This window comes from Sparassis crispa, assembly GCF_003851025.1.
Source record: "Sparassis crispa DNA, contig_000000F, whole genome shotgun sequence".
Lineage (NCBI taxonomy): Eukaryota > Fungi > Basidiomycota > Agaricomycetes > Polyporales > Sparassidaceae > Sparassis > Sparassis crispa.
Window position 1 is genome coordinate 1,306,516 of NW_020939747.1, and position 24,741 is coordinate 1,331,256.

At 52.9% G+C, this 24,741-nt stretch overlaps 9 protein-coding genes across 9 annotated transcripts; 4 read left to right on the plus strand and 5 right to left on the minus strand.

Annotated features, from left to right (window-relative positions):
- Positions 1 to 185: 185 nt before the first annotated feature.
- On the minus strand, positions 186 to 1,728 carry SCP_0104370 (hypothetical protein; the record flags this gene model as incomplete). Its single annotated transcript, XM_027752671.1, has 4 exons — positions 186 to 301; positions 355 to 801; positions 853 to 1,269; positions 1,323 to 1,728. 4 exons carry the CDS (start codon positions 1,726 to 1,728, stop codon positions 186 to 188), a joined length of 1,386 nt encoding a protein of 461 aa, XP_027608472.1.
- A 649-nt stretch (positions 1,729 to 2,377) lies between these two features.
- SCP_0104380 (Polyporopepsin) lies at positions 2,378 to 4,076 on the minus strand (the record flags this gene model as incomplete). Its single annotated transcript, XM_027752672.1, has 10 exons — positions 2,378 to 2,575; positions 2,631 to 2,788; positions 2,840 to 2,973; positions 3,023 to 3,170; positions 3,225 to 3,286; positions 3,340 to 3,451; positions 3,506 to 3,536; positions 3,591 to 3,688; positions 3,741 to 3,768; positions 3,828 to 4,076. The coding sequence occupies 10 exons, from the start codon at positions 4,074 to 4,076 to the stop codon at positions 2,378 to 2,380; spliced, it is 1,218 nt and encodes a 405-aa protein (XP_027608473.1).
- A 2,250-nt stretch (positions 4,077 to 6,326) lies between these two features.
- SCP_0104390 (hypothetical protein) lies at positions 6,327 to 7,162 on the plus strand (the record flags this gene model as incomplete). The annotated part of the gene is made up of 5 exons (XM_027752673.1): positions 6,327 to 6,446; positions 6,498 to 6,521; positions 6,587 to 6,688; positions 6,771 to 6,899; positions 6,974 to 7,162. 5 exons carry the CDS (start codon positions 6,327 to 6,329, stop codon positions 7,160 to 7,162), a joined length of 564 nt encoding a protein of 187 aa, XP_027608474.1.
- A 161-nt stretch (positions 7,163 to 7,323) lies between these two features.
- SCP_0104400 (hypothetical protein) lies at positions 7,324 to 11,702 on the minus strand (the record flags this gene model as incomplete). Its single annotated transcript, XM_027752674.1, has 17 exons — positions 7,324 to 7,374; positions 7,432 to 7,501; positions 7,573 to 7,765; positions 7,878 to 8,155; positions 8,212 to 8,317; positions 8,369 to 8,740; positions 8,797 to 8,976; positions 9,032 to 9,497; positions 9,549 to 10,538; positions 10,596 to 10,673; positions 10,726 to 10,748; positions 10,805 to 10,869; positions 10,923 to 11,068; positions 11,122 to 11,152; positions 11,212 to 11,299; positions 11,356 to 11,487; positions 11,552 to 11,702. 17 exons carry the CDS (start codon positions 11,700 to 11,702, stop codon positions 7,324 to 7,326), a joined length of 3,420 nt encoding a protein of 1,139 aa, XP_027608475.1.
- Positions 11,703 to 11,898: 196 nt separating this feature from the next.
- SCP_0104410 (hypothetical protein) lies at positions 11,899 to 17,168 on the plus strand (the record flags this gene model as incomplete). The annotated part of the gene is made up of 6 exons (XM_027752675.1): positions 11,899 to 11,974; positions 12,019 to 12,110; positions 12,164 to 13,059; positions 13,108 to 16,005; positions 16,061 to 16,339; positions 16,394 to 17,168. The coding sequence occupies 6 exons, from the start codon at positions 11,899 to 11,901 to the stop codon at positions 17,166 to 17,168; spliced, it is 5,016 nt and encodes a 1,671-aa protein (XP_027608476.1).
- A 323-nt stretch (positions 17,169 to 17,491) lies between these two features.
- On the minus strand, positions 17,492 to 18,350 carry SCP_0104420 (hypothetical protein; the record flags this gene model as incomplete). Its single annotated transcript, XM_027752676.1, has 4 exons — positions 17,492 to 17,858; positions 17,944 to 18,131; positions 18,181 to 18,256; positions 18,319 to 18,350. 4 exons carry the CDS (start codon positions 18,348 to 18,350, stop codon positions 17,492 to 17,494), a joined length of 663 nt encoding a protein of 220 aa, XP_027608477.1.
- Positions 18,351 to 18,627: 277 nt separating this feature from the next.
- Positions 18,628 to 20,994, plus strand: SCP_0104430 (Protein polybromo-1; the record flags this gene model as incomplete). Its single annotated transcript, XM_027752677.1, has 6 exons — positions 18,628 to 18,863; positions 18,994 to 19,225; positions 19,301 to 19,494; positions 19,547 to 19,649; positions 19,706 to 19,834; positions 19,897 to 20,994. The coding sequence occupies 6 exons, from the start codon at positions 18,628 to 18,630 to the stop codon at positions 20,992 to 20,994; spliced, it is 1,992 nt and encodes a 663-aa protein (XP_027608478.1).
- A 299-nt stretch (positions 20,995 to 21,293) lies between these two features.
- SCP_0104440 (Palmitoyltransferase PFA4) lies at positions 21,294 to 23,324 on the minus strand (the record flags this gene model as incomplete). The annotated part of the gene is made up of 10 exons (XM_027752678.1): positions 21,294 to 21,826; positions 22,051 to 22,165; positions 22,227 to 22,241; positions 22,293 to 22,392; positions 22,445 to 22,530; positions 22,587 to 22,735; positions 22,788 to 22,804; positions 22,864 to 22,985; positions 23,045 to 23,120; positions 23,179 to 23,324. The coding sequence occupies 10 exons, from the start codon at positions 23,322 to 23,324 to the stop codon at positions 21,294 to 21,296; spliced, it is 1,359 nt and encodes a 452-aa protein (XP_027608479.1).
- Positions 23,325 to 23,523: 199 nt separating this feature from the next.
- SCP_0104450 (hypothetical protein) lies at positions 23,524 to 24,709 on the plus strand (the record flags this gene model as incomplete). Its single annotated transcript, XM_027752679.1, has 3 exons — positions 23,524 to 23,716; positions 23,785 to 24,629; positions 24,683 to 24,709. 3 exons carry the CDS (start codon positions 23,524 to 23,526, stop codon positions 24,707 to 24,709), a joined length of 1,065 nt encoding a protein of 354 aa, XP_027608480.1.
- Between the last annotated feature and the right edge of the window lie 32 nt (positions 24,710 to 24,741).

A 24,741-nucleotide genomic window follows, 5' to 3' on the forward strand; every position in this document is an offset into this window, starting at 1 on the left:
GGCAGAATACACCCCGTTATGCAGAATACATTGTACAGCAAGTGTCCGCCGTTCGACAAAAGGTAATATGGCAGTCGTGGACGAATCGTGGACAGTAGAAGGTACGTAGAATAAAACAGACATTCATACATATAGATGTTGTAGAGCGCTAGCGAAGGAAACTCCATCACTTTCAGCGAGTTCATTCACGCCCATTCACCCTCAAGAGGTTCAGCTGGAATCTTCTGGGCATCCATGGCAAGTTCCTTAAAGATGTCCTGTATGCTTCCTTTGGCTTCGTCCTCTTCTTTCTCGTGTAGTGCTGGGGATTCAACTTCAAAATTGTGTTAATGTCGAAGCATCATAGATATTCACCTGATCCTCTCCCCTCCCCCAAGCTTGTCTCCAAACCCACGTCGCCGCTTCTTGCCGCAATGAATAAGAGCTCGACGCCTTCATAGTCCAACATATCTTTCCACTCCACACTTGTAAACCTCAAACCGAAATCTTCCCTCCCTCGCCCACCTCCCTTACCAAAGACTTGCCTCATGATGTCCTCGGGGTAATCCACACGGCGACCTTTGGGCAACCCAATTCGGCCAGGGCCTACTGGAGGCGCGAGCGGGTTCTTCACCTGCAAGACAAACGATGACGTGGTGTGAATGCCCAGCTCCGTTTGTACCTTTCCAAAGTTCTCGGAGGTTGGATGGGAGAGGTAGTACCCCAAGTGTGTCTCGCGCCCTGACGGTGTGCGAGCCTCGCTGTTGACGATAGCGTATGCACCACGGGCCGCAAGACGAGCAGACCCTTGGTGGCGTGTGCCTCGTGTACGTTTCAGCGCGAAGCACAAGCGAAACGAACAGGCGCACTCACCTCGAGTCTTGGTCTCGTAAGTGCTTGCACCCAATCCCTCTTGCAATTCCTTCAAGTCATCACCTACGGTAACAATAGTCGCCCAAAAGACTTGGTGTCTCCCTCCGCCCTTGCCTCCTCCAACTTCAGGGTCGGGTAGACTCTTCTTGCCGATTACGAGCAGCCGGAAATTCTTCTTTGGCTGGTCGGTCGGTTCCGCTGCGGGCACGACATCTGCGCCTGGTTCCAGCAGTTTCATTTCCTGGTCTTCAGCTTCCTCACCAGACGCGTGCGAGGGTTCATTTGGCGCTGTGCTGAATTCCGGCGGACGGGGAATGAGTAGCATGTAGAAGCGCTGGACATCGTCAAGTGATACTGCTTCTTCGAGCTCTACGCGAGGACGGTAGAAAAAATAAATGTGCCCTCGCTCAATTACTCCTGCAGCGCTCTCGTCACCGGGCGATAGCGACACAAGGCAGGTGGAGACTCACCGCTCTCGTAGGTGCGCCTCCCAAAATCGCCCTTTTTAGTCTCGATATTATTTGCCAGGTTAGGCTCTGTATTCGAATCATCGACTTTTATTTTCTCCTTCCTGCCCAGCTGCTCCTTCTTATCCTGCATCTGGGCATTCGTCTGATCCGTTTCCTCCGCCTTCAGCTTTCCTTCAGTCGTTTTCTCAATCTTTGTCTTCTTCGCAGGCGGCTCCTCTTTCGCTTTTTGCACTTCCTTCTCCGTCTGTCCTGCCTCTCTCTTCTCGCCCATCACGGCGTCTGGGGAAGCCTTGACATTTACGTTCCTCGGGGCAGCCTTTCTTCCCTTAGCGGCTGATTTGGCCGTGGTAGCAGAGTCATGCTCAGGCTGGAATAGCGCTGCTGCTTGTCTGCGGGTGGTTGGCATGGTGGTCGTCCTTCTCTGCGAGGGTGGTGGATGCAATTAACAATGCGGGGAAGTGACGTCATGTCGATCTCCCCACGCGCCAACGCGTTCCGCCACCTCCTGTCGCGTCGCGTCTGGTCACGTGCGCGTATACTTCGCCGGCGAAGGCGAACCTGCGATGCGTATTCCGTATCCACTTTGCTAATCTTCGCCCTATAGACGACATTAATGATCCATCCAGGTAACCCGGTATGCAAGTGGTCACCACCAGTTGCCTCCCACGAAGTCCTCATAGATTAGCTACGGTAGTTGTCGTATCTGCTCACTATACTACCTAAATCACCCGTCGAACAAGCCTTGCTGAATGCTGGCGTCAAGGTGTTGGATTTGATGCAGCGATCACGGGAACCCAGGAAAGACACATTACCACGAATCACTGTTCCTCAGGCTTCGAGGTCTCATCCATCATGGTGATACGCTCCGACGCAACAGTACTCGGCGCCTCGAATTCAGAAGGCCTCAGGCTTAGCATATCTACACAATGGTATACAGTCCCACACAAAATCCATTTGCACCAAAATTGTACAACAAAAGTACATTCGTAAGACAGGTACAAACCCACATAGTCCCTTTCCACGTTGCATTTCGCCCTCTGCAGCAGCCATTGCATCTAGTTAGTTGTCGCGGCCGTGTACGAAGTGGTGGCAAAGCCAACACGGCTGTTGCCAGTGTCGAACACGGAGTAGAAGCGTTCGAGGAAGGTGTAGCCGTTGATGAAGTCGAGGCCCTCGCCGGAGGGGGTGCCGATGTCGTTGACGACGAGGTAGATGTCGCCAGAGGTGCCGCCGATGTAAGTGTTCAGCGCCCGCTACAGACAGCGGCTGTCAGCAGGGCACGGGAGCACGGACACGTAAGGGACGTACAGGCCAGATTTGGGCATTGGCTGTAAGCCCGTACGTCACGCCGCCGATGTTGAAGTCCAGGGTCTTGAGGTTGCTGTACTGGGTCGATGTAATGCGGAGGAGACCGGTGTTCGCATCTGCCGTGCCACCGGTAGCAGACTCGTACTTGCTGTAGGCGTCTGCACAAAAGACATTAACAGGGCTCCCATGCGCTTATAGAAAACACTTACTGCTGGCAATGAGGATGAGGGTGGTACCGGTGTCGACGATACCGGCGGTCGAGCTCAAGATGGTCTCGGTACCATAAGTGATCGACTCATCGATACCCCAGTAGTAGGAGGCGGGATAAGTAGACGTGAGAGACCTGGTGATACATGTGAGCTGATTTTCCAGGAGGGTCACATTGTGCTTACGTATACGCAATGGAGCCGGTGTACTTCGAGGAATCGGTTCCACCGAAGGTAAGCTCACCGTTCGTCACGCTCTGGGAGGTGGTGGGCTCGAAGGATACCGCGACGAGGTCCTCGGATATGACACCCTGAGAGTAGAGGTTGTCGGTGACTAGTACGAAGAAAGTCATCAAGGGCAGTGATTCGGACAGGCGAGCTTTCTTACCAGTGGGAATCTCTGCATTCGAGTTACTGAGCGTACCCTCAGTCAGATCTACAGGGCCAATACTAGAAACCTGATCAGCTATGCCAGTACTGTCCGAGCGAGGAAAGGATCTTGCCCAATGATACCGTCAACACCTGAAAACCCAGAAGATGTCGATGCAACACCGAAGGACTGCGAGCTGATGGTCAATCCGTTGCCCAAGGAGACGGTGTCCTCATACTCGGTACCTGTCATGCATAGTTCTCAGTCTCAGCGATTTCACTCTGTCAAAGTTTACAAACCCGAGAAGGAGCCTGAGCCGTACGTGACCGACTAAAGGGGTCGAATGTGAGCGTAACTAGCCTCACAGGGCATACGCAGACTTACCACACCATCGCCAGTGTCAACAGTGGAGGAAGAGGACACGAACGCCTTGCCCGCACCGACCCAAGTGTTGGAAGAGCCGGTGTCAACCAAGAGTGTATCTGTCGGATCATATGAGCTTGACCGGCGAGAGCGACCAAACAGTATACTCACAGGAAGTGCCTGCAGAGCCGATGTCGACCTACAGCGCACGCAATGCATGTCGGAGACAGATGTGGAATGACGTAAAAAACCCCATACCTGGACAGTGTAGGTATCGGCAGCGTTCGTGGCGGCGACACTAGCTGCGCGGCCCTGCAGTCTTGCCTGTGCATTCGACTTGAGGGCGGCCGCACGAGCCTGATCCCGTTCGAGTAGGTTAACAGTGCCGGTGGCGTTGAAGCGTCTGGCGATCGGAAGCGACACGAAGTTGTTCCGAGGGATCGCAACCGGGCTCGCGGCAACGGCGAGGGCGAGCACAAGGGTAGAGAGCAGAGAGCTAAAAGCCATGGCTAGTGTGCGATACGAGTGAAGCTCGAGGCGTGGAAACGGAGTTTGAGATGCGCTGGTATTTATGCATCTGCTCCACTCTTAGAAGCAAGCACGCAAAGGCATTGTTGCTCACGCCGAAAGCCGAATTGCGAACGTTTGGCGAAATATCTGCGATCTCGCAGCGCATGGCGACGGCTGGAATCCGCATGGCCCATCCTTGTGAGGTCAGGGAAAGAAGCGACGAGACTCGTGGTGTCGCAAGGTTATGTGATCGCAATGTGATTAATCAATCCATCTCCAGACAAGAGACTTCGTTTTCACCGCGCAAGATCCGTGTTGCGATGGACGGTGGTACAACGGCAGGGCAGGCTGCAACCCCCCGACACAGCTTCCTTGACCTGGGAGAGATGAATCAACGCGCTCGAGACAGATACTAAAGAGAATTGCGTGTAGTGCTGAAAAACGCAGCGACTCGCCTCCGTTGCCTATGAGGATTTCCCGCGGCCATATCTGGGTTGTGCTGCGGCTGAAACATCATCCTCAACCTACAGAAGAATGTTAAATGCCAAGAAAGGACGATAAGATAGAGTGAATGCGTGCACCTTTGTAATAGAATTACAACTTATCCGTGGAAAAACACCCGGTCCAGAGGTCCTAGAGGTCAGCAGTTACACGTCACAGGCTTCAGCCCATCCACATCGGCGCGGTTGATCAGTACTCAGTTGCGGTGGGGGACAAACTACATGATTTGTTGTGCCGAATGTAGTCTCGTTAATAATGCACGATGGCAGTATATGTCCCGGTTCCAGGGCATTTTTGAAGGTATATGACCGAGCAGAGCCTGACAACGAACGCAGATAAGTTGACGCTGGCATTCAATTATCTGAGAGGATTTCTGTGCCAAGTGTGGCGCGGCGGTGTGACGTGGTTCACTCAGACAAAGTAAATCATTTCGAGTTGACTCATACTTCCCAGAGTAAGTATATTTGAGAAGACTAGGCGCAGCTGAATCCTTGCTATGGCCAACGCAGAAGAATTGATCGTCAGTGGGAGCGACGAGATAAGAGCTAATAATAGCCAGGCTGCCAGCCTCAACAGGCCTGAAATGTGAAACGCCCCAAATGCCTCTTGGGTCCATATTTCATGTTTTCCCGTCGACACTCCTGCGTGATGCATATATGTCACGTTTCATGCAACAAGCTATTCCATGACATGTTACGGGATACGTTGCACTCTGTGCAAGCTTCGATCTCCCAGGTTTCGCCGGTGACAGACCAGCAGGTGTGTACTTGAGAGTTCTGTCTCAGGGTGGCAGCGATGGACCACCGATATAATATCGCTTCTACGTATCGGAACTTTTGATTGTTATTGAACTGGTGTCATCTTCATTTAGTTGTCCATGACCTCGAACAGTGTTCCAAAAACTGGCGGATAATGCAGCAGGCTGGCCGCAGCCTCCGCTGACACACGTTCCCGAACGAAGCATGATTTATAGCATAGCCTGCAGCACATCTTGCGGCAGGAATGGCGAACACTTGAAATTGCTGCTGAGCACTTCCCCGCATGCCGTGACATGACGGTGCCCTCACGCTAGATGCTTTCAGGGACATGCTTTGATCCAGAGTCGTGTGTAATCCGATATAGACTCACCAGAGGTCTGGAGAAGGTCGGCACCAATGGCTATGGCTCGGTCTTCGACCTTTTGCTATTTCGAACACTGATCACCGACTCAAGCTGAGCATATGGATTGCTCGAAGCGACGATTCGATAGATTTTGCCATCGGTTGACAAAGTTGCGACATGCGAGGTAAGCATACGTACGGCTGTTGGCTATGACGGCGCTGTGTTCAACTTGGTCACAGTTGCTTGCGCCACCCACGGACACGCCAGCGCGCGAAGCAGTGATCTGCGCCGGCTTAAGTGACAGCCGCCACATTCCGGTTACGCAATCGACGAATAAGGTCGACGAACAAGAAAGAGTAGATTCCTTATGCGGAAACTCGGTTGCTGATCGTGGCTGACGACATCCTCTATCTTGTGATGTCATCGCCCGCCCTCCTTCGCCCACAACGGCAATCCTCTTACCAAAAAAGGATCAGTCCCGCTCTTCACCGTTGTTCGTCACTGACGATTCGGGGCCGGGATCGCGCTTGACGGTCTCGTATATATACTGGGCGAACTGTTTGGACGCACCGAATGCTCCTTCGTCTTTCCCCCCATCAACTTGTACGACGTCTGTCGCATTCTCCCGTCACCGCACGTTACGCCATGCCGTCCAACAATTCTGAAGCATTGAACGCATCTGGTCTGACAGCCGAGGAAACTAAGTCTCTCAAAGAGAGAACGGCACAGTCTCACGAAGAAAAAATAATTCAAAGTATCAAGGAGGTAAACATTACCGCAAAATTCATGGTACATGGTGTGATATCGCTTTCCCAGTTGTACACTTGCAAACCGTCCGAGGCATGTCGCCATTAATCCATATCTCTCCCGGCTGATATCACGTCTGTATCGTGACGAAATTTCAGAGGACGTACGAGATCTACACCTCCGATGCCGTTTTTCACGACCCCATCGGGATTGCAGAAGGCATCCAGTCCATACGAGCTCAATTCAATGGGCTCGTCAAGGTATGTGGCGCATGTGCCACTCATTGCCGAGGCTTAGACAAGGTAGTACCGCGTGCTCAACAACGATTGTACCTTGTAACAGTTATTTCCGCGGGCTGATATACCTAGCTTCCGCATTCTGGAAAACCCCCCCTCCTTGTCAAAGAGCACTGTTCTGATCGACCAGGATGTCGCCTACTACCGTGACCCGAATGCAAAATCTCCCACCAAGGTATGGTACCCGTATACTCCGAGCACATATGCGCCCACCATGTGCTCACTAATTGCGTCAATAATGATGGGCAGGTCGTCAATTCTCTGCTCACACTACAGACGAATGACGAGCACAAAGTCACGCGCCATACGGAGGAATGGGATCACAAGCGAGAAACCACGAGGGATGATGGCTTCCTCGGAATGCTTAATGAGCAGAGAAAGAAAATCACAGCGAGCGTGACCGGTATGTTCATTAGCCAGGAGCCGCCTGCCAACTAGAAATAATTTACGGTGTGCCTGGAGGATACATGTGTACGATACGGATCGGTCTCTTGAACGTAGCTAGTAGTGATACAATGATACAAGTATATTCGCGCGATAGAAATGATTTGGAGTGACGTAGTTGCGGGAGACAGACATGAATAATTGACGGGTGGGGATCAGAAATTATACCACTTTTTCGCCGACTGTTGGGCAGCCAAACGTTTGGCCTGCATCCCGTACCTATGTGAACTTTCACAATCATGACAGTAAAGATAGGATCATACCTGTGTCACCATGTTTTGGCTTCCCTGTTGCAGTGAGTTGAACGACTCTTCAAGGTTTCCCAGCATTTGTCTGCAACATAAGCAGTGCACGTCATTGTTACCACACGCAACGGAAGATATACTGCAACAAAAGCGGCGCACCCACGCTCATTGAGCGCCGCTCCCAGGCGGTTATAAAGATCACCGACCCCACTGGACATCGATGAGGCAGCTTGAAACGACGATGGCGTGGCTCGACCTCCTGAGTCTGTACCTTTCCCAGGACTTTGCGATCTTGCCCGAGGCAACGAGTTCGCGGGAGGGGGAGGGAGAGGAGGTCGGTCTGGCCCGGCCACTGCAGTCAGCAGTGATTGAGACGGTCAGCGGGGCACAAGATACAGAACCAATAGAATCAGCATCATGTGGAACAGCATGACAGCACGTAGCACAATAAGAATAGCACTCACACAGCGCATCGATCTGCTGCCCGCTCAAAGTCGCCACGCCGCTTGCACCCACGTATCCCAGCAACGATCCAATGACAGACCCGGACGCCGGGCCGAGCGAGACAGGGTGTGGCTGTGGCGGGACCGGAGGCTTGCCATGAGCAAGGTCGACCAGCGGTGTAGCGTATGGGGCCCCGCGTCGGGCGGCGAAGAGCGAGCCGAGGTAGGTGTGACTTGCAAGCCCGGAGGGGTGGAAGGCGTGCGAGAGAAACTCGCCGGAATCGTCCGTTACGAGGTGCCTTGGGTCCAGTGCGGTGAGCATGGGAGAAGACCGGAGGAAGCGCGAGAGACTCACGCGGTGGGTATATGCGGCAGCTGCAGCGTGTGCAGGTGCTCGAGGAAAGGGAGAGAATACACGCGCGCCTCGTCGTGGTCTGTGAATGCGACGAGGGCACACGCGCCTGCAGCCAGCCGCATCAGCACGGCACGGATCAGTGCAAGCGACCTCTTACCACTCTTCTCGACGATCTCCACCTGGCGTACGGTACCAATTTTCGAACCCCATTCGACCTTTGCGATTTTGTCTCCGTTCACGTCTGCCACACACCGTGCACCCTTCGCCCCGGCGCACACCCAGAGACACTTCCGCTCGGTGTCTGGCTCACCACTAAACGTAGCAGCCAGAGCTGAGCGGCTCGCGCGGAGCCGCGCGCCTGTCTTGATGTCAAGGATGACTGAACCTCCTGGAACAGGATGCGTAACACCATCGGTGGCTTCAGGATGGTTGGACACGGACCAAGAGCCATCAGGTGCGCGAGAAAGTGTGTAAATCGAGGCGGCACCCGATGCAGGGCTCGAAATAAGGCGAACACGCGCAGTCGAGTCTGTTCAATAGGGCATATCACTCCATTTGATCAACGTGATTGACAAGCGAGTTTACCTGCGGCAATAGAACAAATTGTCCATGTCAATAAGATGATGGGCTCTGTAGAGGCTTGGTGATGAAGGTGTGAAGCTTGTTTTTCCCCGCTCGCAGATGGCGCGCTGCGATGTATGATCCGGGGCCCGCGCAGATCCACAATGAGCAGCGCACCGGAGCTGTAAGCTAATGCCAGGAAACCTGTCGCAGATACATGAATACGAAGGGCAAATTTTCAAAATTCATTCTCACTGACCCACATCAGAAATTGCACAAGCAGTCACAGTCTCTTTCCCAGGTTTGACGCCTACGCTAGGCAGGAATCGCAAGCCTTTGCGTACAGGAATGTGCTGGAGAGATACCAATTCTTCGTCTGCCAAGTTCTGCTGGACAAAGTTTAAAGCATTCGACTCATCCTCGTTTAACTTATACAAGATCACCGCCTGATTTTGCAGGACGATGACACACTCGAGCGATTCTGGCGCGAGGTGAATGGAAGCAATTGCATCTAGATCTGCATCACTGTCCTTCAGAGCGAATGGATGAAGAGACTGCTCCGCAAGTAGCGGCGCCAGTTCGATTGTCAACGAGGGGAGAGGAGAAGGGAAGGCGCTGCGTAACGGTGAGTCGTGGCCGTAGCTGGTCAGTAGATGCGGACTGATGTCTCCGAAGGTGATGGTCAGGTCAGGATGATAAGATACCACAATCCGGCGCGGTTGATACTGCCACGAATATTCAGAGAAATATGACACCAAAACGAAGAAAGTGCTAACCTTCAACGTCTTCATCTGGCTCTCTCCATCATCTAGCCATGCCACGCCGCCCTTCGTGGGTAGGGCGGCGTGGTCTGTATCATCCTGGTGAGTCAGCAACTGATACGCATCTCGGTCCAACTTAACCAGTGTGCTTCCCGAAACGATCCAGAGCGCAAATGGTAGTTGGAGGAGACGCGGATCGGCACTGAGGGTCATCGACTGGAGTGTAGAAGCAAGTTCTTCGCTGAAAGCGGCTTGTCGATCGCGCTCTGGGTCGACGAAATATTCACTCTCCGCAGGATCAGCTTCTGGCGTTGTAGGGCGACTGAGTCGTGAGATCAGGAAGGATGGTGGGGGAAACTCGTACGCATCCACGGAGCGCAGATCTCCTGACGAGTCAACTTTAGATTCAGCTAGCAGCACAATGGCCTGTGGATCCCAAGTACCCGCGAAATGGGGATTCTCGCGCGGCATAAGAAGAAAATCTTGCACAGCACCAAGTGTGACGAAGGTATACACATCCAATGGTGCGAGCAACCCTTGAATCGCAGTCCGTGTATCGGGATGCAATGAAGGTTCTGCGGCTACATTTGCAGAAGAAGATGATGGGGGCGCCGGAGGATTGAGTGCGGGTAGAAGTAGCGTCGTTACGCCTGGCGACGCGTCCTGCAAAAGACCACCGAGAACAGTGAGGACCGTCTCACCCCCGCGTGGGTCTGCGGAATTGGGGAAACCACTCCATGCGAGCTTAAAAATCGGTTCACGACTTTCGGCTGCATGTTCGGCATCGGGTACGCCAGAGACCAGCGCTGTGTCCAACCTCGATACATCTACAGTGCTGACATCCTCGTCGGCGGGGCTGTCAAGAGTGCGCACCAAGACTGGCTTGTCCTCATCTTCCAGAGCCCAGAAGGCGATACTTCCGTCTGCGTGACCAACAGCGAAAAGATGTCCTGACGGGTGAACGGCGAAGGCAGTTACTGACGGTCGGCGAGGCAACAGGATGTCCTGCAAATCGCGGATTCAATGCCTGGCATCTATTTGACAAGTCCTTTTCATCCTTACCTGAGCATGATATCCGGCTCCTCCTGGCGCACCTGGTTGCAGAGTAAACTCGTAGGCATGCACAAGATGTCGTTGTTTCTGAATGGATTATGGTCACACAGATCAACCCGCTGCGACAAGCAATGCGCACCAGATCAAATAGTATTGCCCCTCCTGAACCAGATAATGTGAGATAGAAGAATCGCTAACCTATGAGCTATTCATCCTACCTCCATAGACAACGAACATGAGATTGAGATCCCTTGGATGGATACTAATATCCACAATAACTCGGCTAAGAGTTCGTTTAATACAGGGTGAGATAGTAAAGGTGATGGCAAAACTTACGAGCCAGGATTGGGTATCACTGGGGCTCCGCTTGCCAGTACCTTCTCCTCATAATCTGCCCATGTATTCGGCACGGCATAAGGGGAGATACGAAGACACAGAAGATCATACGTCTTCACTTCTCCGTTTGCCAGCGCGACAAATGCCTGAGACATATAGATGAGAGATAGAGGCTCGTCAAATGAAGATGAAAACGGACATGCGCATGTGCGGGCGATACAGTGAGGGAGCTATTGTGTACCGGGATGCCGATGTCAGATCAACACAGAAGTGCGAGTCGGTGGCTTACTTGATTTGATGAGCAAAGCTAACAATCTTTTGAAGTTTCGGCTTGCCAAGATTCGCGAGATCCCAGATGTGCAATCGGTTATGTGAGTCTGACATGGAATAGGTTCAACACCACAACCCGCTGGGAGCTGAGTCCGCAACTCACCAACACAGAGCAACTTGAAGACCGAGACAGCGAACTGCAAGAGCTGCACCCGAACGTTCGGTGGATCCGGAACACTCAGCTGGCACTCAACTCCAGGAGCGCCATAGACGAGTATGCTGCCCTCAGCAGTACCTGCGACCCATAACAAACCTTTAGTTAACCATTAAATGCGAGCAGACAAGTGAACTGATCTCACCAAATGCAAGAAGACCAGAAACAGGTTCTGCCGCGAAAGCAGTAACATTGAAGTGATATTTCAATGTCTTGAGCGTCCCTGCTTGCCAATCGAGAGCATCTTCCAATTCGAGAGACAAATCTGTGTAGTCTCTTGAGTGTTTTGAGAACATCTCGGTGAATCCGAGGTGGACGGAAATGGATGATGCAACCTCATGTGCAACATGTTACAGCCTCGGATAGTCGGAGACGCGCGTTATACACGTGAGGATGCGCGATCACGTGAATTCGCGTCCGTTGTTCATGTTCACGGGCGCCTACTCACATTCCCGACTTTACAGGACCCATCGACGCTCCCCGTAGGACACAATGTCTACCTGGGGAATAGGAGACAACCACGACTCAGACGAAGTCTTCGCACTCAAAAAACAATTGCTTGAGAAAGGTAGGTATTTCCTTGTCCAAATTTCCGTTTCTCATCCCTTCTAGATGCACACAACGACACACTACTCAGCCAGCTCAGTAAGAAGGACATCGAAATATCCGATATCAGGACTACTCTAAACGACATTAGTGATAAGGTATTTCGTGTTCGCTACGCGGTTACTAGTACTCACTGAATTGTGGACTACAGCTACGTCGCGAAGCAGACGGCAAGATCCAATTGGAAGAGGCTTTGGGAAGATGCACAGAAGAATTCAAGAATGAACGTAACACCAGACAGAACACTGACTCAGCATTCGCCTTGGTCCAGAAGAAGTTGAAGAATTCCGAACAAGCCGCGCGGGAGCTGCAGGCCACAGTTGACATGCTCTCCTCTCATGCAGACTCCTCCTCTACAGACAAGGTCAGGTTAGAACGTGACAACGATGATTTACGTACGCTTGTGCGGCAGCTGCGGATGGAGGTTGACGCACGACAGCAACGTGAAGAGGCGCAACTCCGACGGAGCGAGAGCGCTACGACAACCAAGGTGCAGTGTCGTCGACGGTCTTCATCCGTCTCCACTTTCCGCACATCTGCCCTTGAGCAAGAGACCTCTGAGCTCCGTCTCAAGAACGCTCAGCAAGTCTCGGAAATTACTACACTATCGGATCGTCTCGCGCGATCACAAACCACGCTGGTTCAGGTCGAGAACGAGAAGATTGCTATGGAGAGGCGGTTGCATAGACAGCTACAGGAGATGCAAGCTGTGCTAGAGGAGCGTGAGGAGGAGCTGAAGATTTCAAGTGGCTTAGGAGGACAGGATGCCGCGGAGAGAGAATCGAGGTTACTGGAAAGGTTGGAGGAAGAGGAGGAAAGAGCCGTGTCACTCCAGGCGCAGCTCGAGCGTATTACAGCGACCTACAGGAGCGATATGGCGGTCGTAACAGACCAGCTGAACAGGACACAGCGACAGTTGGAGGAGAAGGAGACGAGGGTGCAAGACTGCGACTCTAGGCTGTTGGAACTCGCTGCGGAGAAGGAGTCGACCTTGGAGGAACAAGGTCAGTCGGGACGAATGATTGCGGACCTTCAGATGCACATTCAGTATGTTCGTCTTTTCATTTCTTTGTTGCCTACTCATGATCGTCACAGGGCTTTAGAAAGCCGGATTACTGCTTCTTTGCAAAACCCGCCATCAAGTCCGGGTTTCCAGACAGAAGCTACAGTCCAACGTCTACTGAACGCAATCGATCGTTTACGCGAAGAACGGGACGCCTTACGCCGGGACCTAGAATTCATAAAGGCCGAGAACAGATTTGCCGTAGAGGACCTCCAAGCGAAGCTTGCTGCCGCTCATGCATCTGACATCGCCGCTCGGTCCGCATCTGTAACAGACGAAGTATCACAGCGCGAAATCCTGGAGTTGTTAGCGACGCGCAAGGAGTTGGAGAGGAGGCTTGCCCATCACGAGCGCGCTACGACGGTTCTTGCACTTGTCGCTCAGTATGTGGATAATCAGCGTCTTGGAGATCTCGCTCAAGTGGAGTTGCTGTTGGAGAGCTTGGCTCATTCCAACTGTCAACTGCTGGACGCTCAAGAATATGTGCTGAGGGTGGCGATGCTAGACGAGCAAGTGCAACATCTACAGACGCAGCTCGCTGCTTCTGCGCAGGAGACGGACGCTGCTCGGTCTCAGGTGTCTTTTCTACAATCAGCGGTCCAAACGCTCGAGGACGACATCTCACGAGAACGCGGTGCTCGTGAAGAAACCGCAACTTCGCTTGCTCACGTCGAGGCCGAGGTCGCGGACATTACGCATGCGCTCACTGATGCTGAAGCCCAGCGAGATGCGCTGGCTCTGCAGCTTAAGCACACCCAACAAGATTTAGAATCTGCGCAACAAGAGCTCGCGGAAGCGGACACACGGTACGGGCAGCAGCTCTGTGCTATGTCTTCAGGGGAGGCGACGCGCGCCCTTCGCAAGCAGATTGAGACTCTCGAACAACGCGTGCTCAGGCGGACAGAGCAGATCGGTGTCCACCAGCACGATATCAAAAGGCTTGAGACGAACCTGCGGTTGCAAGAGGAGCGCGTAGCCGAGATGACTACCGAACTCGAAGTGGCTTTGAGCGAGAAGGACGCAATGGTAGAGGATTGCAGGACAACCAGAGAGGAGAGGGACGAAGCCCGGTCGAAGTGCGAGGAGATTGAAGAAACACTGGAGCAGATGGAAGAGAGCAGGGACACCGAGGTGGAGACGTTGGTCGGTGTGATTGTTTCCACCGTGGCGAGACAGCGGCATGTCGCTGATGAGATGCGGGTTCTATTGGCCAAACATGCCGAGGAGGAAGCCCGGCTCAGAGAGCAGCTTCATGTCGTCCAAGTCGAGGGGGAGCGCCTCGTGGGAGAGGTCAACTACATGAGCACGGAGCGGGATCACGCGGTGAACCTGCTCGAAGAGAAAACCTGTGCTTTGCGATCCCTGCAGGAGGAGAAGGACGATGCGGTAAACGCAGCTACACGGGCCGCTCTTGCGCTTCAAGAGAAGACTTCGGCGCTGCGTTCTCTCCAGGAGGATAGGGATATCGCGACCAATGCGTCCACACAGGCCGCTCTTGCACTGGATGAAAAGACGTCCGCGTTGCTTTCCCTACAACAAGAGCGGGACAATGCAGCAGACGCTGCTGCGCAGGCCACTCGCGCATTAGAAGAGAAGGCTCTTGCTTTACAAGCTCTCCAGAAAGAGAGCGACGTGGCAGCGCAGGAAGCTATGCAAGCTTCTGTCGCGCTCGCCGAGCTTCATAAGGAATGGCGACAGAACTGTCATGTTGCTCAAGTCTTGGAGGGCGAGAAATTGACGATGCAGAAAGAGCTCGAGACCTCGGGCGACGAGCTTCGAAGCAAGGTTGATGAGATCGCCTCTCTGCAACACAAAATCCAGTCGCTGGAGGAGCAATATGCTGACGGCCAAGTCAGTAACGCTGCCTGTATGGCCGAATTGCAGACGAAATTCGAGGGCGACTTACAGGCGCTCAGGCTTGCCAACACGGAACTGGAAAGTTTACATCAACAGGACGCAGACAAGCTTGAGAAGATCAAGGAGGAATTGCAGAGTTATGTAATGGACAATACTACGCGCTCACAAGATGAGGCAGCATTGCGGGACAGACTAGAGCAACTGCAGGCCTCTCACTCCAAGGAATTCTCCGGTCTGCAGAGTCGCCTGGAGAAGGTGTCCGCGGAGTTGCAAGAAGCCAATCGCGTCCACGACGAAGCTACAGCGGCAGATACTCTAGTTCAAGATGAGCTTCTCCGCTCCAAGCAGCAGCTCGAAAGTCAGCTAGCGGAGGCTACATCCAAGCTATCATCTATTGACCGTGCTTCAGGGGAACTTGCCGAAATGGAAGAGCGTCACCAAGGAGAGCTAGATGCTTTGCAGGCCAAACTTAACCGTGCGCTGGATGGCTTGGATCAAGTCACGAAGGCTCGTGATGAGCTAAGGGCCCTGCAGGAGGATGTCGCAGAACGACTCGATAAATCCTGCTCAGAAATGGAGCGCCTGGAAGCTGAGCTGACGCGGTCGCGAGTTGATCATGAAGGCGAGCTCAAGGACTTACAACATCATCTAGATCTTGCCTCTGCGGAATTGGAAGAGGCGAAACTTGCCCATGCCGAGCTTAACGGTCGGCAAGGGGAACTTCTCAAAGAGTTGTCCAACGCTAAACAGGAACTCAAATGCCACTTGGAATCCTCTGGTGGGGAGGTTGAGCGTCTCAAGGCGGAACTACAATCGGCGATTGACGCTCATGCTCGCGTCCAGAGGTCCCACGAGACAGAACTGCAGGCAGCATTGGAGAAGCAGACTAACCAGGAAGCATCACTTCAGAAAGAAGTTTCCGCCGTTCGCGCAGAACTTGAGCAAACGGAGGCATCTCTGCAAGCTCTGCAGGAGGAGAAAATTGGACTTCAATGCGATATCACGAGCATGGAGGCCGAAAATCAACGGTTGAAATCGTTGCAGCGATTCTTGGAGAGCCAAGCGAAGGACAGGTATGGGTATACTATCCTACTTCATTTGGATTGGTGTCGCTGACATCAACTACAGCGAGAAGCAAGTTACGTCTCTGAAGGAGGAGCTGGAAAGGTCTCATGCGGATTATACACGGATTGAAAAGGCCTGCAAGGCAGCAGAGGTGAACTTGTCGATGCAAGTGATTCAAAGCGAACAGTCCATTTCTGCTCTGCGTCGAGAAGTCAGTTCCCTCAGGGCGAGCCCGAAGCTCGAGGAGATTATTGCTGAGCTGAAGGAACAGAATACCGAGATGGAAGAACTTCTCCGGAAGAAGTCTGTCGAAATTGAAGAAAACGACGATCGCTTCATCGAGTAAGCACGTACTTACCGGTATGCGGTGCCGAAGTTCTAATTTTTTTCCCCTAGTATGCTGAAGGAAAAGAAAAAGCTGACCAACAAAGTGGAGTCCCTCACTCGAAAAGTGCAGAGCTTGCAGACAAAACTAGCATCCTCCACTAATCCGGTTGGCGAATCGTCGACCCCAACCGCGCCCGCCCCTGGACCCACCTCTGCGGTCCCTCTACAGCGCACCGCATCCAAGCATGCACCACCGCATCCACCTGCACCCACGGTACCAGCATATACCGCTTCTGCTCCCAGGTCGCTTTCCAGAGTCGTCTCTGAGCCGCCGGCGCAACCCAGATCGAAGACACCAGACCGTCGAACATCGCAAGCACCGGCGTTCAGACCTCGCACTCCCGAGACCAGGCGCATGCCCCTACAGCCGGAACCAGAGGCGTCTTCTTCAACAGCTGGCAAGAAGCGACGAGCACCTGATGATTTCGAGGATTGTGAAAGCGCCCCACGCCAAGGCTTCACGGTCGATAGCCTGCCTAGTACGGAGATCACGACCCCTCGGATGCGACGAACGGTACCCATGCGTACTGGGTTTACGCCCGTGCGGTCGCGGTCAAATTCTGACCGAGCTTCGGCGTCACCTACTCGGAGAGTGACAACGGGAGCGCCAGCCTCTTCTGCGTTAACCATTGCGGATGTGACAAATAGCCCGCGAGGTGCACGAGCGGACCCAGAGAAGGCTGCGAAACGGGGTTGGTTAGGGAAAATCAGAAACGTCCCTGCACAGGTTACCAGAGCTTCTCGAGCACCGGACTTTGGTTCACGGGAGAGCGGTCGTCGATGATCTTACCCTCGGACATTTGATGAGTTTCATTTTCGTGGCTATTGTATTACTCTGCTCCTGTCTCTGACGATTTACCACCGCATATGTATTACTATGCATTGATATGTTTATTCCGATCTCACCTTACATTGTGTTGCATATAATGGACCATTAATCAGTATGAATCTCTCGTTGCAAGTGAAGATGAAATTATATGTAGGATTGTCCGAGCTAAAAATCATCATCATGCAGACTCAAGTACTCATGCTCAAAGAGCTGTTGTGCCTTGCGCCTGCATCGACCAACATCAACCATCCAGTTGTGAGTACATGGCATTACAAAAATTATAATTTTAGCTGCTGGTCAATATATGTAAGGATATCGCTGTCAGACATCCTGATACTTGTCAAGTAACTACCCCTTCTGATGGTTTGACGAATGTGGGACAACATAATAACATCTTTCATTCCCAAGCGCAGACCCTCCTGAAGGGTAAGAGATTCATCACGTTTGCATAGCTCAGCGTACGCAGGAATAAGCCAACCAGTCATGTCGTAGGCGCGCGACAGCATTATGCGATCGACGGGGGTCGCAATCTGCGACAGGCGTGCAACTGCAAGCTCACGGAATTCATCAAACCCGAATTTGCTGGCTAGAGCGAGAACAGACGTCCACTCGTCTACGGTGGCGAGGTCGCCATTCTGGACATTCCTGCATAGATCGATGTAGTCAGCATTAGTACTGGAAGGTACACGTTGGGGATTGTAGTCCAGCTTCAGCGAGGATCGAGTCTTACCTCGGATAGAACAAGGACAGAAGTCGTTCAAAATCAATGCTGGCCACTTGCTGAAGATGTATCGGGGTTTCGTCACCCGAACCTTCCACTGGTTTATCGGGACATGGAGGTAGATCGAACAATCCTGCAAACACAGAAGAATGCCGCTTGAGGAAATAACGATGCACCCTATAGAGGGTATCCTCCACCTGTAGATCGCATCGGCCAGTGGAAGCTGGAAGTATACAGACCACATACACGAATCACTACTGTATCGTCTAGGATGTACAGCGAGCGATGTCGCACTGGCTCATTGTCTTGACGAGATTCGGTGCTACCACATTGGCGAAGTTGATGAGGGCAGAACAAGGAGTACTTACTGCCCAAAGGACTAACCTGATAATGCCTTGCTTCGTCTCCATTCTCATCGAGAGTTGTACGGTCAACGTTTAGTGTTTGCTACCTCTGCAATATGTAGTTCTCGGTGGATGCGCCACTGAATGCCACGCACGCGCCTAGTATCTGATCGGCGCCAAGACGCGTCGCATCACGTGAATTGGCCGTATATGGAACGCGAGGTTCAGTGACGAAGTTGAATGAGCGAAAGTACAGGCCGTCAGATATCGAGAGGCGACAATCCCTAGGCCAGCTACTGTCCACATCGACTGAAGAACCATCCCGGACGGTGCGGTCGTCCTTCGAGCAATGTCGAAGAGGGAAGCAAGTCATCTTGCCGCCGCGGGCGTCGACATCGACGCTCCACGCGCCAAGCGGCGGAAGGAGGCCACCGCTCCAGGAGAAGAACATACAACATCAGCCGACAAGACAGCCAACGGTAAAAGCGATGCGACGGCAGCTGGGGCAGTGAAGGAGGACCCAGAGGCAGTGAAGGAGAAGGGAACGAGGTTGTGGCAGGTCGTGAAGGACGCGGTGAACAAGGAGTGCGTGACTATTTCAGCTTCACCGCTGTAGACTAAGTTCAATCTGCTTCCCCGATGCTTACTCTTTACGGTCTCTCTGCGTCCTTTCTTCTCCACGAAATGGCACATTACTTCCTGGATATCTGTGCAGAGGCCGTACTCTCTCTGTCGACTTCTTGCGTCTACCTTCCAAGCGACAATATCCAGACTATTACCTCCAGATCAAGCGTCCAATAGCTCTCGATGATATCAAATCGCAGCTTGATGCAGGGGCATACACATCCTTGGAAGATATCAAGCAGGATTTTGAGACCTGTTTTCGCAACGCGAAACGGTACAACATCAGGGAGAGTCAGATATGGAAGGATGCAAAGCATCTTCATGTGAGCTTTTCATCTATACCTCGTTCACTTCGTCTACCCGGTCGGGCGTCTGTGACTTACGTCGTATCGCCATAGAAATTGGCCACCAAAGAATACGCCAAGATGACGGGTACCACAGAAGATGCTGCAGAAGATGGTGAAGACGGCCCTGGTAGTGGTGGTGGTGGTGGAGGTTTTGAAGATGAAGGCGGAAAGAAGAAGAAGGTCCCTAATATGAATAGACTGCTGAAAACACGACTGCAGAAGTTGGTAGAGAAGACCGATGATGAGTGCGTCCTTTCTTCGGCATTGAAGTAAACAATTCTTACATGTTTCGGTCAGTGGCCGAGTTCTTTCGGTGGAATTCTTGGAGCTTCCCAACAGGAAGCAATGGCCGATATATTACAAGATGATCAAACGACCCCAGTGCATTGAAGCCATTTTCGTACGTACCCAACAGCCGTGTGATATGGATGGCCTGCTCAGCTTACCGCTCTTTAGAAACACCTTAAGCGTAAGGAGTACCACACTGCCACGGACTTTGCCAATGACGTCGAGCTTGTCTTCTCCAACGCTTTGGAATTCAACCAAGAGCACACGCCAATATGGGAGGATGCAGTGGTACTTCGAGTGTGTTTCTTGGCCACTTTCGAATCGCAGCTCTTGCATACTGATTTAACTTTGAACCTCAGAACACCTTCCGCCAGCTAATGTCGGATTTACCAGCACCGTTCTTGATTCCAGCTTACGCACCTGGTGCAGAAGTGCATCCAAAGATTAGGCTGAAGATGCCCGCGGCTAGTTCGAGCACATCGGTACCTACAGCGCAGACAGCCACTGCGCCGACTCCAATAGCTGCTTCGTCTTCCACAGGAGTTCTGCGCCTCCATCCGCATCATGCACCTCCAACTAAAGGGCTTGCTGAAGCCGCCGGATCTCCGACTATCCCTCCGAAGGTATCGACTCCGTTGGCATCTGCAGCCTCTCCGCCCAATCAGCCTATGTCCTCAGCCCCCGCACATGCTCCGTTACATGTCAAGCCTAAGGTCCCAGCACCGTCTCTTGGTGCCGGGACACTACAGCCAGCTACCTTCAGCCAGCCCTCACCCTACCCCTCCGCATATTCGACACACTACCCCAACGCGACATACCATCAGCCTAGTGCACCTTCTCTTAGTGCAGTTGCGTCGACTTCATCCGTTCCGAGCACTACAGCTGTTACCCCAGCGCTCGCGGCGACGTCGCAGCCCGTTGCGCCTTCTATACCTCAGAACAACCGCCAGCTGAAGTGCGTGTGCCTGACCACTAAACCGCTGGGGCGGCGGTTCGACCTCGATTATGCCGAGGGCGTGAAGACCTGGGCTGTACGTCTCGGATTCAGAGAGACAGCGGTGTATGTCTCCGGCGTGAGGCTGTTGCCCCGTGGAGAGGAAGAGGAGGAGAGCAGCGACGATGAGCGAAAGGATGTGGAAATGGAGGAAGAAGAGGAGGAAGAGGAAGAGCCGAAGGTCAAGCGCGGTAGAGGCCGCCCACGGAAGAAGGCTCCCAAGACAGACACTACGCCTCCGAAGGTCGCCGACACTGCCAAGAGCAAGGCGAAAGGAAAGGCGCCTGCGAAGCCAGCTCGTCCACACGAGGAGTGTGAGGTACGGTTGGGCGGGCTTCCGGTGAGTGAAATAGCAGAACAGAAGGACGAGTGGGACGTCGACCTCACTGTCGGCTCGAACGTGCTAGAGGTAGGGGTGAAGGGTGGGATGGTGTGGAAGGTGTACTTGGAGAGAGTGATCTGAGAGCATTATATACCATTGGTGGGCTCTTTCGGATCGGGTCTAATATCTCGCGGTTAATCCTCCGGTTTGCAGTTTATAGCTTTGTAACTTGTTATGCTCTCGGGCCTACTCTAGTGGTATCAATCTACTTCCGTTGACTCCGTGGAACCAGATGCTTTCCTGGCCTTTCCATTTGCAAGTGAGCGAGTGTGAAAACACATTATCGATATTATGCGAATATTCCGAAGTACACATGCGTATAAATTAATGATGCAGAATCCCGTGGGCAATCGTTCATTCTGATAGATAGTATGCATAGATTATTCTTCCTTGTGGGACAGTGTAGCCTCCTCGTCCGTCTCCGACTCACTTGGAGGCTCCGGTACATAGCGCTGGTACCTCCCAGGTTCACGCGTTTGGCATTCCAGGAACCTGCGCATAATCTTGTCCCTGTCGGCGGATTGCACCTCATACCCCTCCGAGCCCCTCCGCACGCGAACACCGCTGAAGGACCCGTACATATGGTGGGGATCCTCGCCCAGGCCCTGCTCCTGCTCCCCATCGCTCTCGCCTCCCGCGGAAGACGCTGAGGCGGAGTACGCGTCGTCGTCTTGAGCCTCGTGGAAGTCTGGATGGTATGGTGGCAGTGAAGAGTATCCGGGACCTTTGGGCTTTCTGCGGCGGGTGGAGGAGGAGCGGAGGCGCGGGTTGGACGGCTGAAGGTTCGGATTGAGTGTGCCGTTTTCGTATGTCCATGGAGTGGAGGGGAGGCTGAATTTATGGTTCTGGTCGGGCTCTGGGTATGTATATGTTCTATTTGGATCTTGTGGTGGCCATGCCTCCGCGGTTGAGTCTGTACAAGAACGTTAGCATTGAACCACCGACGGATAAGACACTGCGAAAGAGGACTGTAAACAGGTAATGCATGAGTGCTTACATAGTAATGGTATCGTGATAGTTGCACACCTGAGAGGGGCTCAAATTTATCTGATCACGGCTCTGGCACTGCATGGCCGTAGCCGTGATCCACGCCGTACCCGTCGTTGTTCCTCTTCGCAGTAAGTTCGATCCACTTACCGTCTCCGTACGCAAGCTGGTATTTCAGTCCTGTTCCGGGAGTGACGGTCGGCCAACACCACAGAAGAGGATTGGCTCCAAGCACGGATTCAACGTTAAGTCGCATGCCGAGGTTCTACAACGTAGAACAACGTCAAGGTCGCTCTTCACATAAACATCGGAATTGGTAGACCCACGTAAGGAAACTTGATCTGGTAGGCAAATTAGCAGGAATTTATCACAGTTGTGTGGTAGAAACCTACCTCCCGGATTTTGCCGTGCCTGACAAGGGTAGCAGCCTTGTCCTTCTCCCATCCTTCTATCGTGGTACTGTTGCCTAGGAGAGAATATAGGTGATAGAGACTGCACGACCATGGTGAGCAATCGGGCGTTTGTAGCTAGCAGACTAACAAACCTGAATCCACCGACTGCAAGCAGCACTGGCAAGCAGGTGACATAGTTCAAAATAATAAAAATGAGCTCAGTTCCGCTCAGGTAATCCTTCGAACAAGAATTCAGTACCCAGCATTGGTATAGTACATGCACTGGAGACGAACAAAATAATTGCCCACGGAAGCGACATACACTCTACGAGTGACCATCGCGGCATGATATGAGCACGCGATATCGACGTAGAATAGGAAGCGCAGGAAATGGCCATAGTTGAAATGGCCAATACAGTTATTTACCCATGGACAGTGGTGATCTGTGAGCGTCGGGATGAGTGTCACGATGAGTACGAAGGGGCTACCACTTACCCATACGCAGTATACACCTGAACACCGCAGATCTCTATTCTGTTACCATGATACGGCTTCGAAAGTATTGAAATACCTTTTGCATTGCTTGCAATGGTGTGCGCGAGGAGGCTTGTAGCTCTCGCATGTGCGACAATATCGGGGTCCTCGCGTGTTTTTCTTCACTTCATAACCGTCGCCATCCTGCAGGTCAGGTTGCTTTTAAGGACGATGCTTAGCACGTATTTCGCGAGCGCGCGTAGGCATCACGAACGAACCCACGCTGGTGGTACCCTGCCAGGATCTGTCACCACACAGAGGTAATAGTTCCATAGCAACATCCCTACGAGCAGACTTTACGCAGCAAATTATGAGACAAAGTTTAGGTAGATGATGACTGCTCCATACATACTTGAATGGAACCAATAGAACAAGCAGTTCAATGGAGAGCTCGTGGCCGTACCATGGCCATATTATGAAGATCTGCGCCGAGTACGCGATGAAACAGATCAGACACAACGTGAACCCAACGAAGAGTCGGCCTATAAGACGACCCATATTCCAGTACGAGCCCAGAAATGAAAGCAGAGAAGAGAACGTAAGTTTCCGAGTCGTTACTGCCGCAGGACGCGTACCGCTAAGTCCGAGCACGTGGATGATCGGGACAGCGAATATTCGACGACGCGCTCATGCACATTGCACAACGACCACGACGACGTCGACGTGCACCGGCCATCCTTCGTTGTCCTGCTTTGTGATGTTAGCCCGACCATCATTAACGGCCTCTTGTCAGTGCAGTTTGGCCCGCTCATCGCCCGGTCTCAAGCCTGTTGCTGCGCGCTCGAACTCTTCCCTTGCCTCGGAGTCGTCGGCGGACGGACAGACTAACAGCATACCGCATCGCAAGCGTTCAATCCCTATAGCAGGCAGCTTTGGGAACATCCTCATTCGTGAGCATTTACTCCTCCTCTGTTGCTTTTTTTTGCTTCTGATCCCTAGCCAACGTCTCAATTTATAGCGGAGGCCCTGAAACTCGGCTCACTCAAAAATAATGCGAGTTCACGCTTGGGCACACGCTTGAACAGCGCAAGGCCGGACATAAGCTGGCTGGGGGTGGACGAGTTTGGCGGCTCCCTCGCTCGTCGATTGGCGCAGGCGAAGGCAGAGTCCCGTGCGAAACAGCCGGAGGGCCAGGCCTCCCCAGCTTCCAGTGCGATCGCAGTCAATGCAAGGGGTGGTTCGCACAAGCTCAACAGCTATGGAACACGGGTGACCGCCGACACGAGGAGACAATGGGAGGGCGCTACGAAGGATAAGGTGGAGGAGGTGCACACAAAGCCTTCACGCAGCGAGGCTCGTCCACCGGGTGCGCGCCAACGCCAGGCCGACCAGCGAGTTCATGCAGAGGCAGTAGAAGAGGCGAAAGAGGTACGGGGGAAGGTGCGGAAGGCCGGGAGAGACAAACCGTCACATACCAAGGCACCTGCTGGGTCCATGGAGATCCAAACGACCGACTTGGATAAACTGTTCGGTGCTCCCTCTGCAGCGCAACGGTCCACTGCCCCTCGGGTCGCTGCATTAGAGCTTCAGACGGAGTCACCTCCTGCCCAGCGATCCCTTCCCACACCTAGAGCCAAAGTTCGCCCCACCATGTCCCCCTCGATGGCCCTCCGCGTCCAGCGCACCCTGGAAAACTCCGGAGGCGACTACTCTCGGTATCTTCCCCAGATCCAAGGGCTCAACGAGCCAGAGCAGCGCACTCCTCTTGGTATCGCACAACTCGTCATGGCTCGCAAGACAGAAGCAGGCCCGAGGATGAGGCGGAACGCACTTGGGATAGTACAAAAGCTGATTGTGAATGAGGTGAACGCTGGACCATCTCCGTAGAGGTATCTGCTCATACGTGGTTATAATAGCCTGAGTACTTACTACTTACTACTTAAAATGTAAGTTACACACTACTTTGATGAATCTG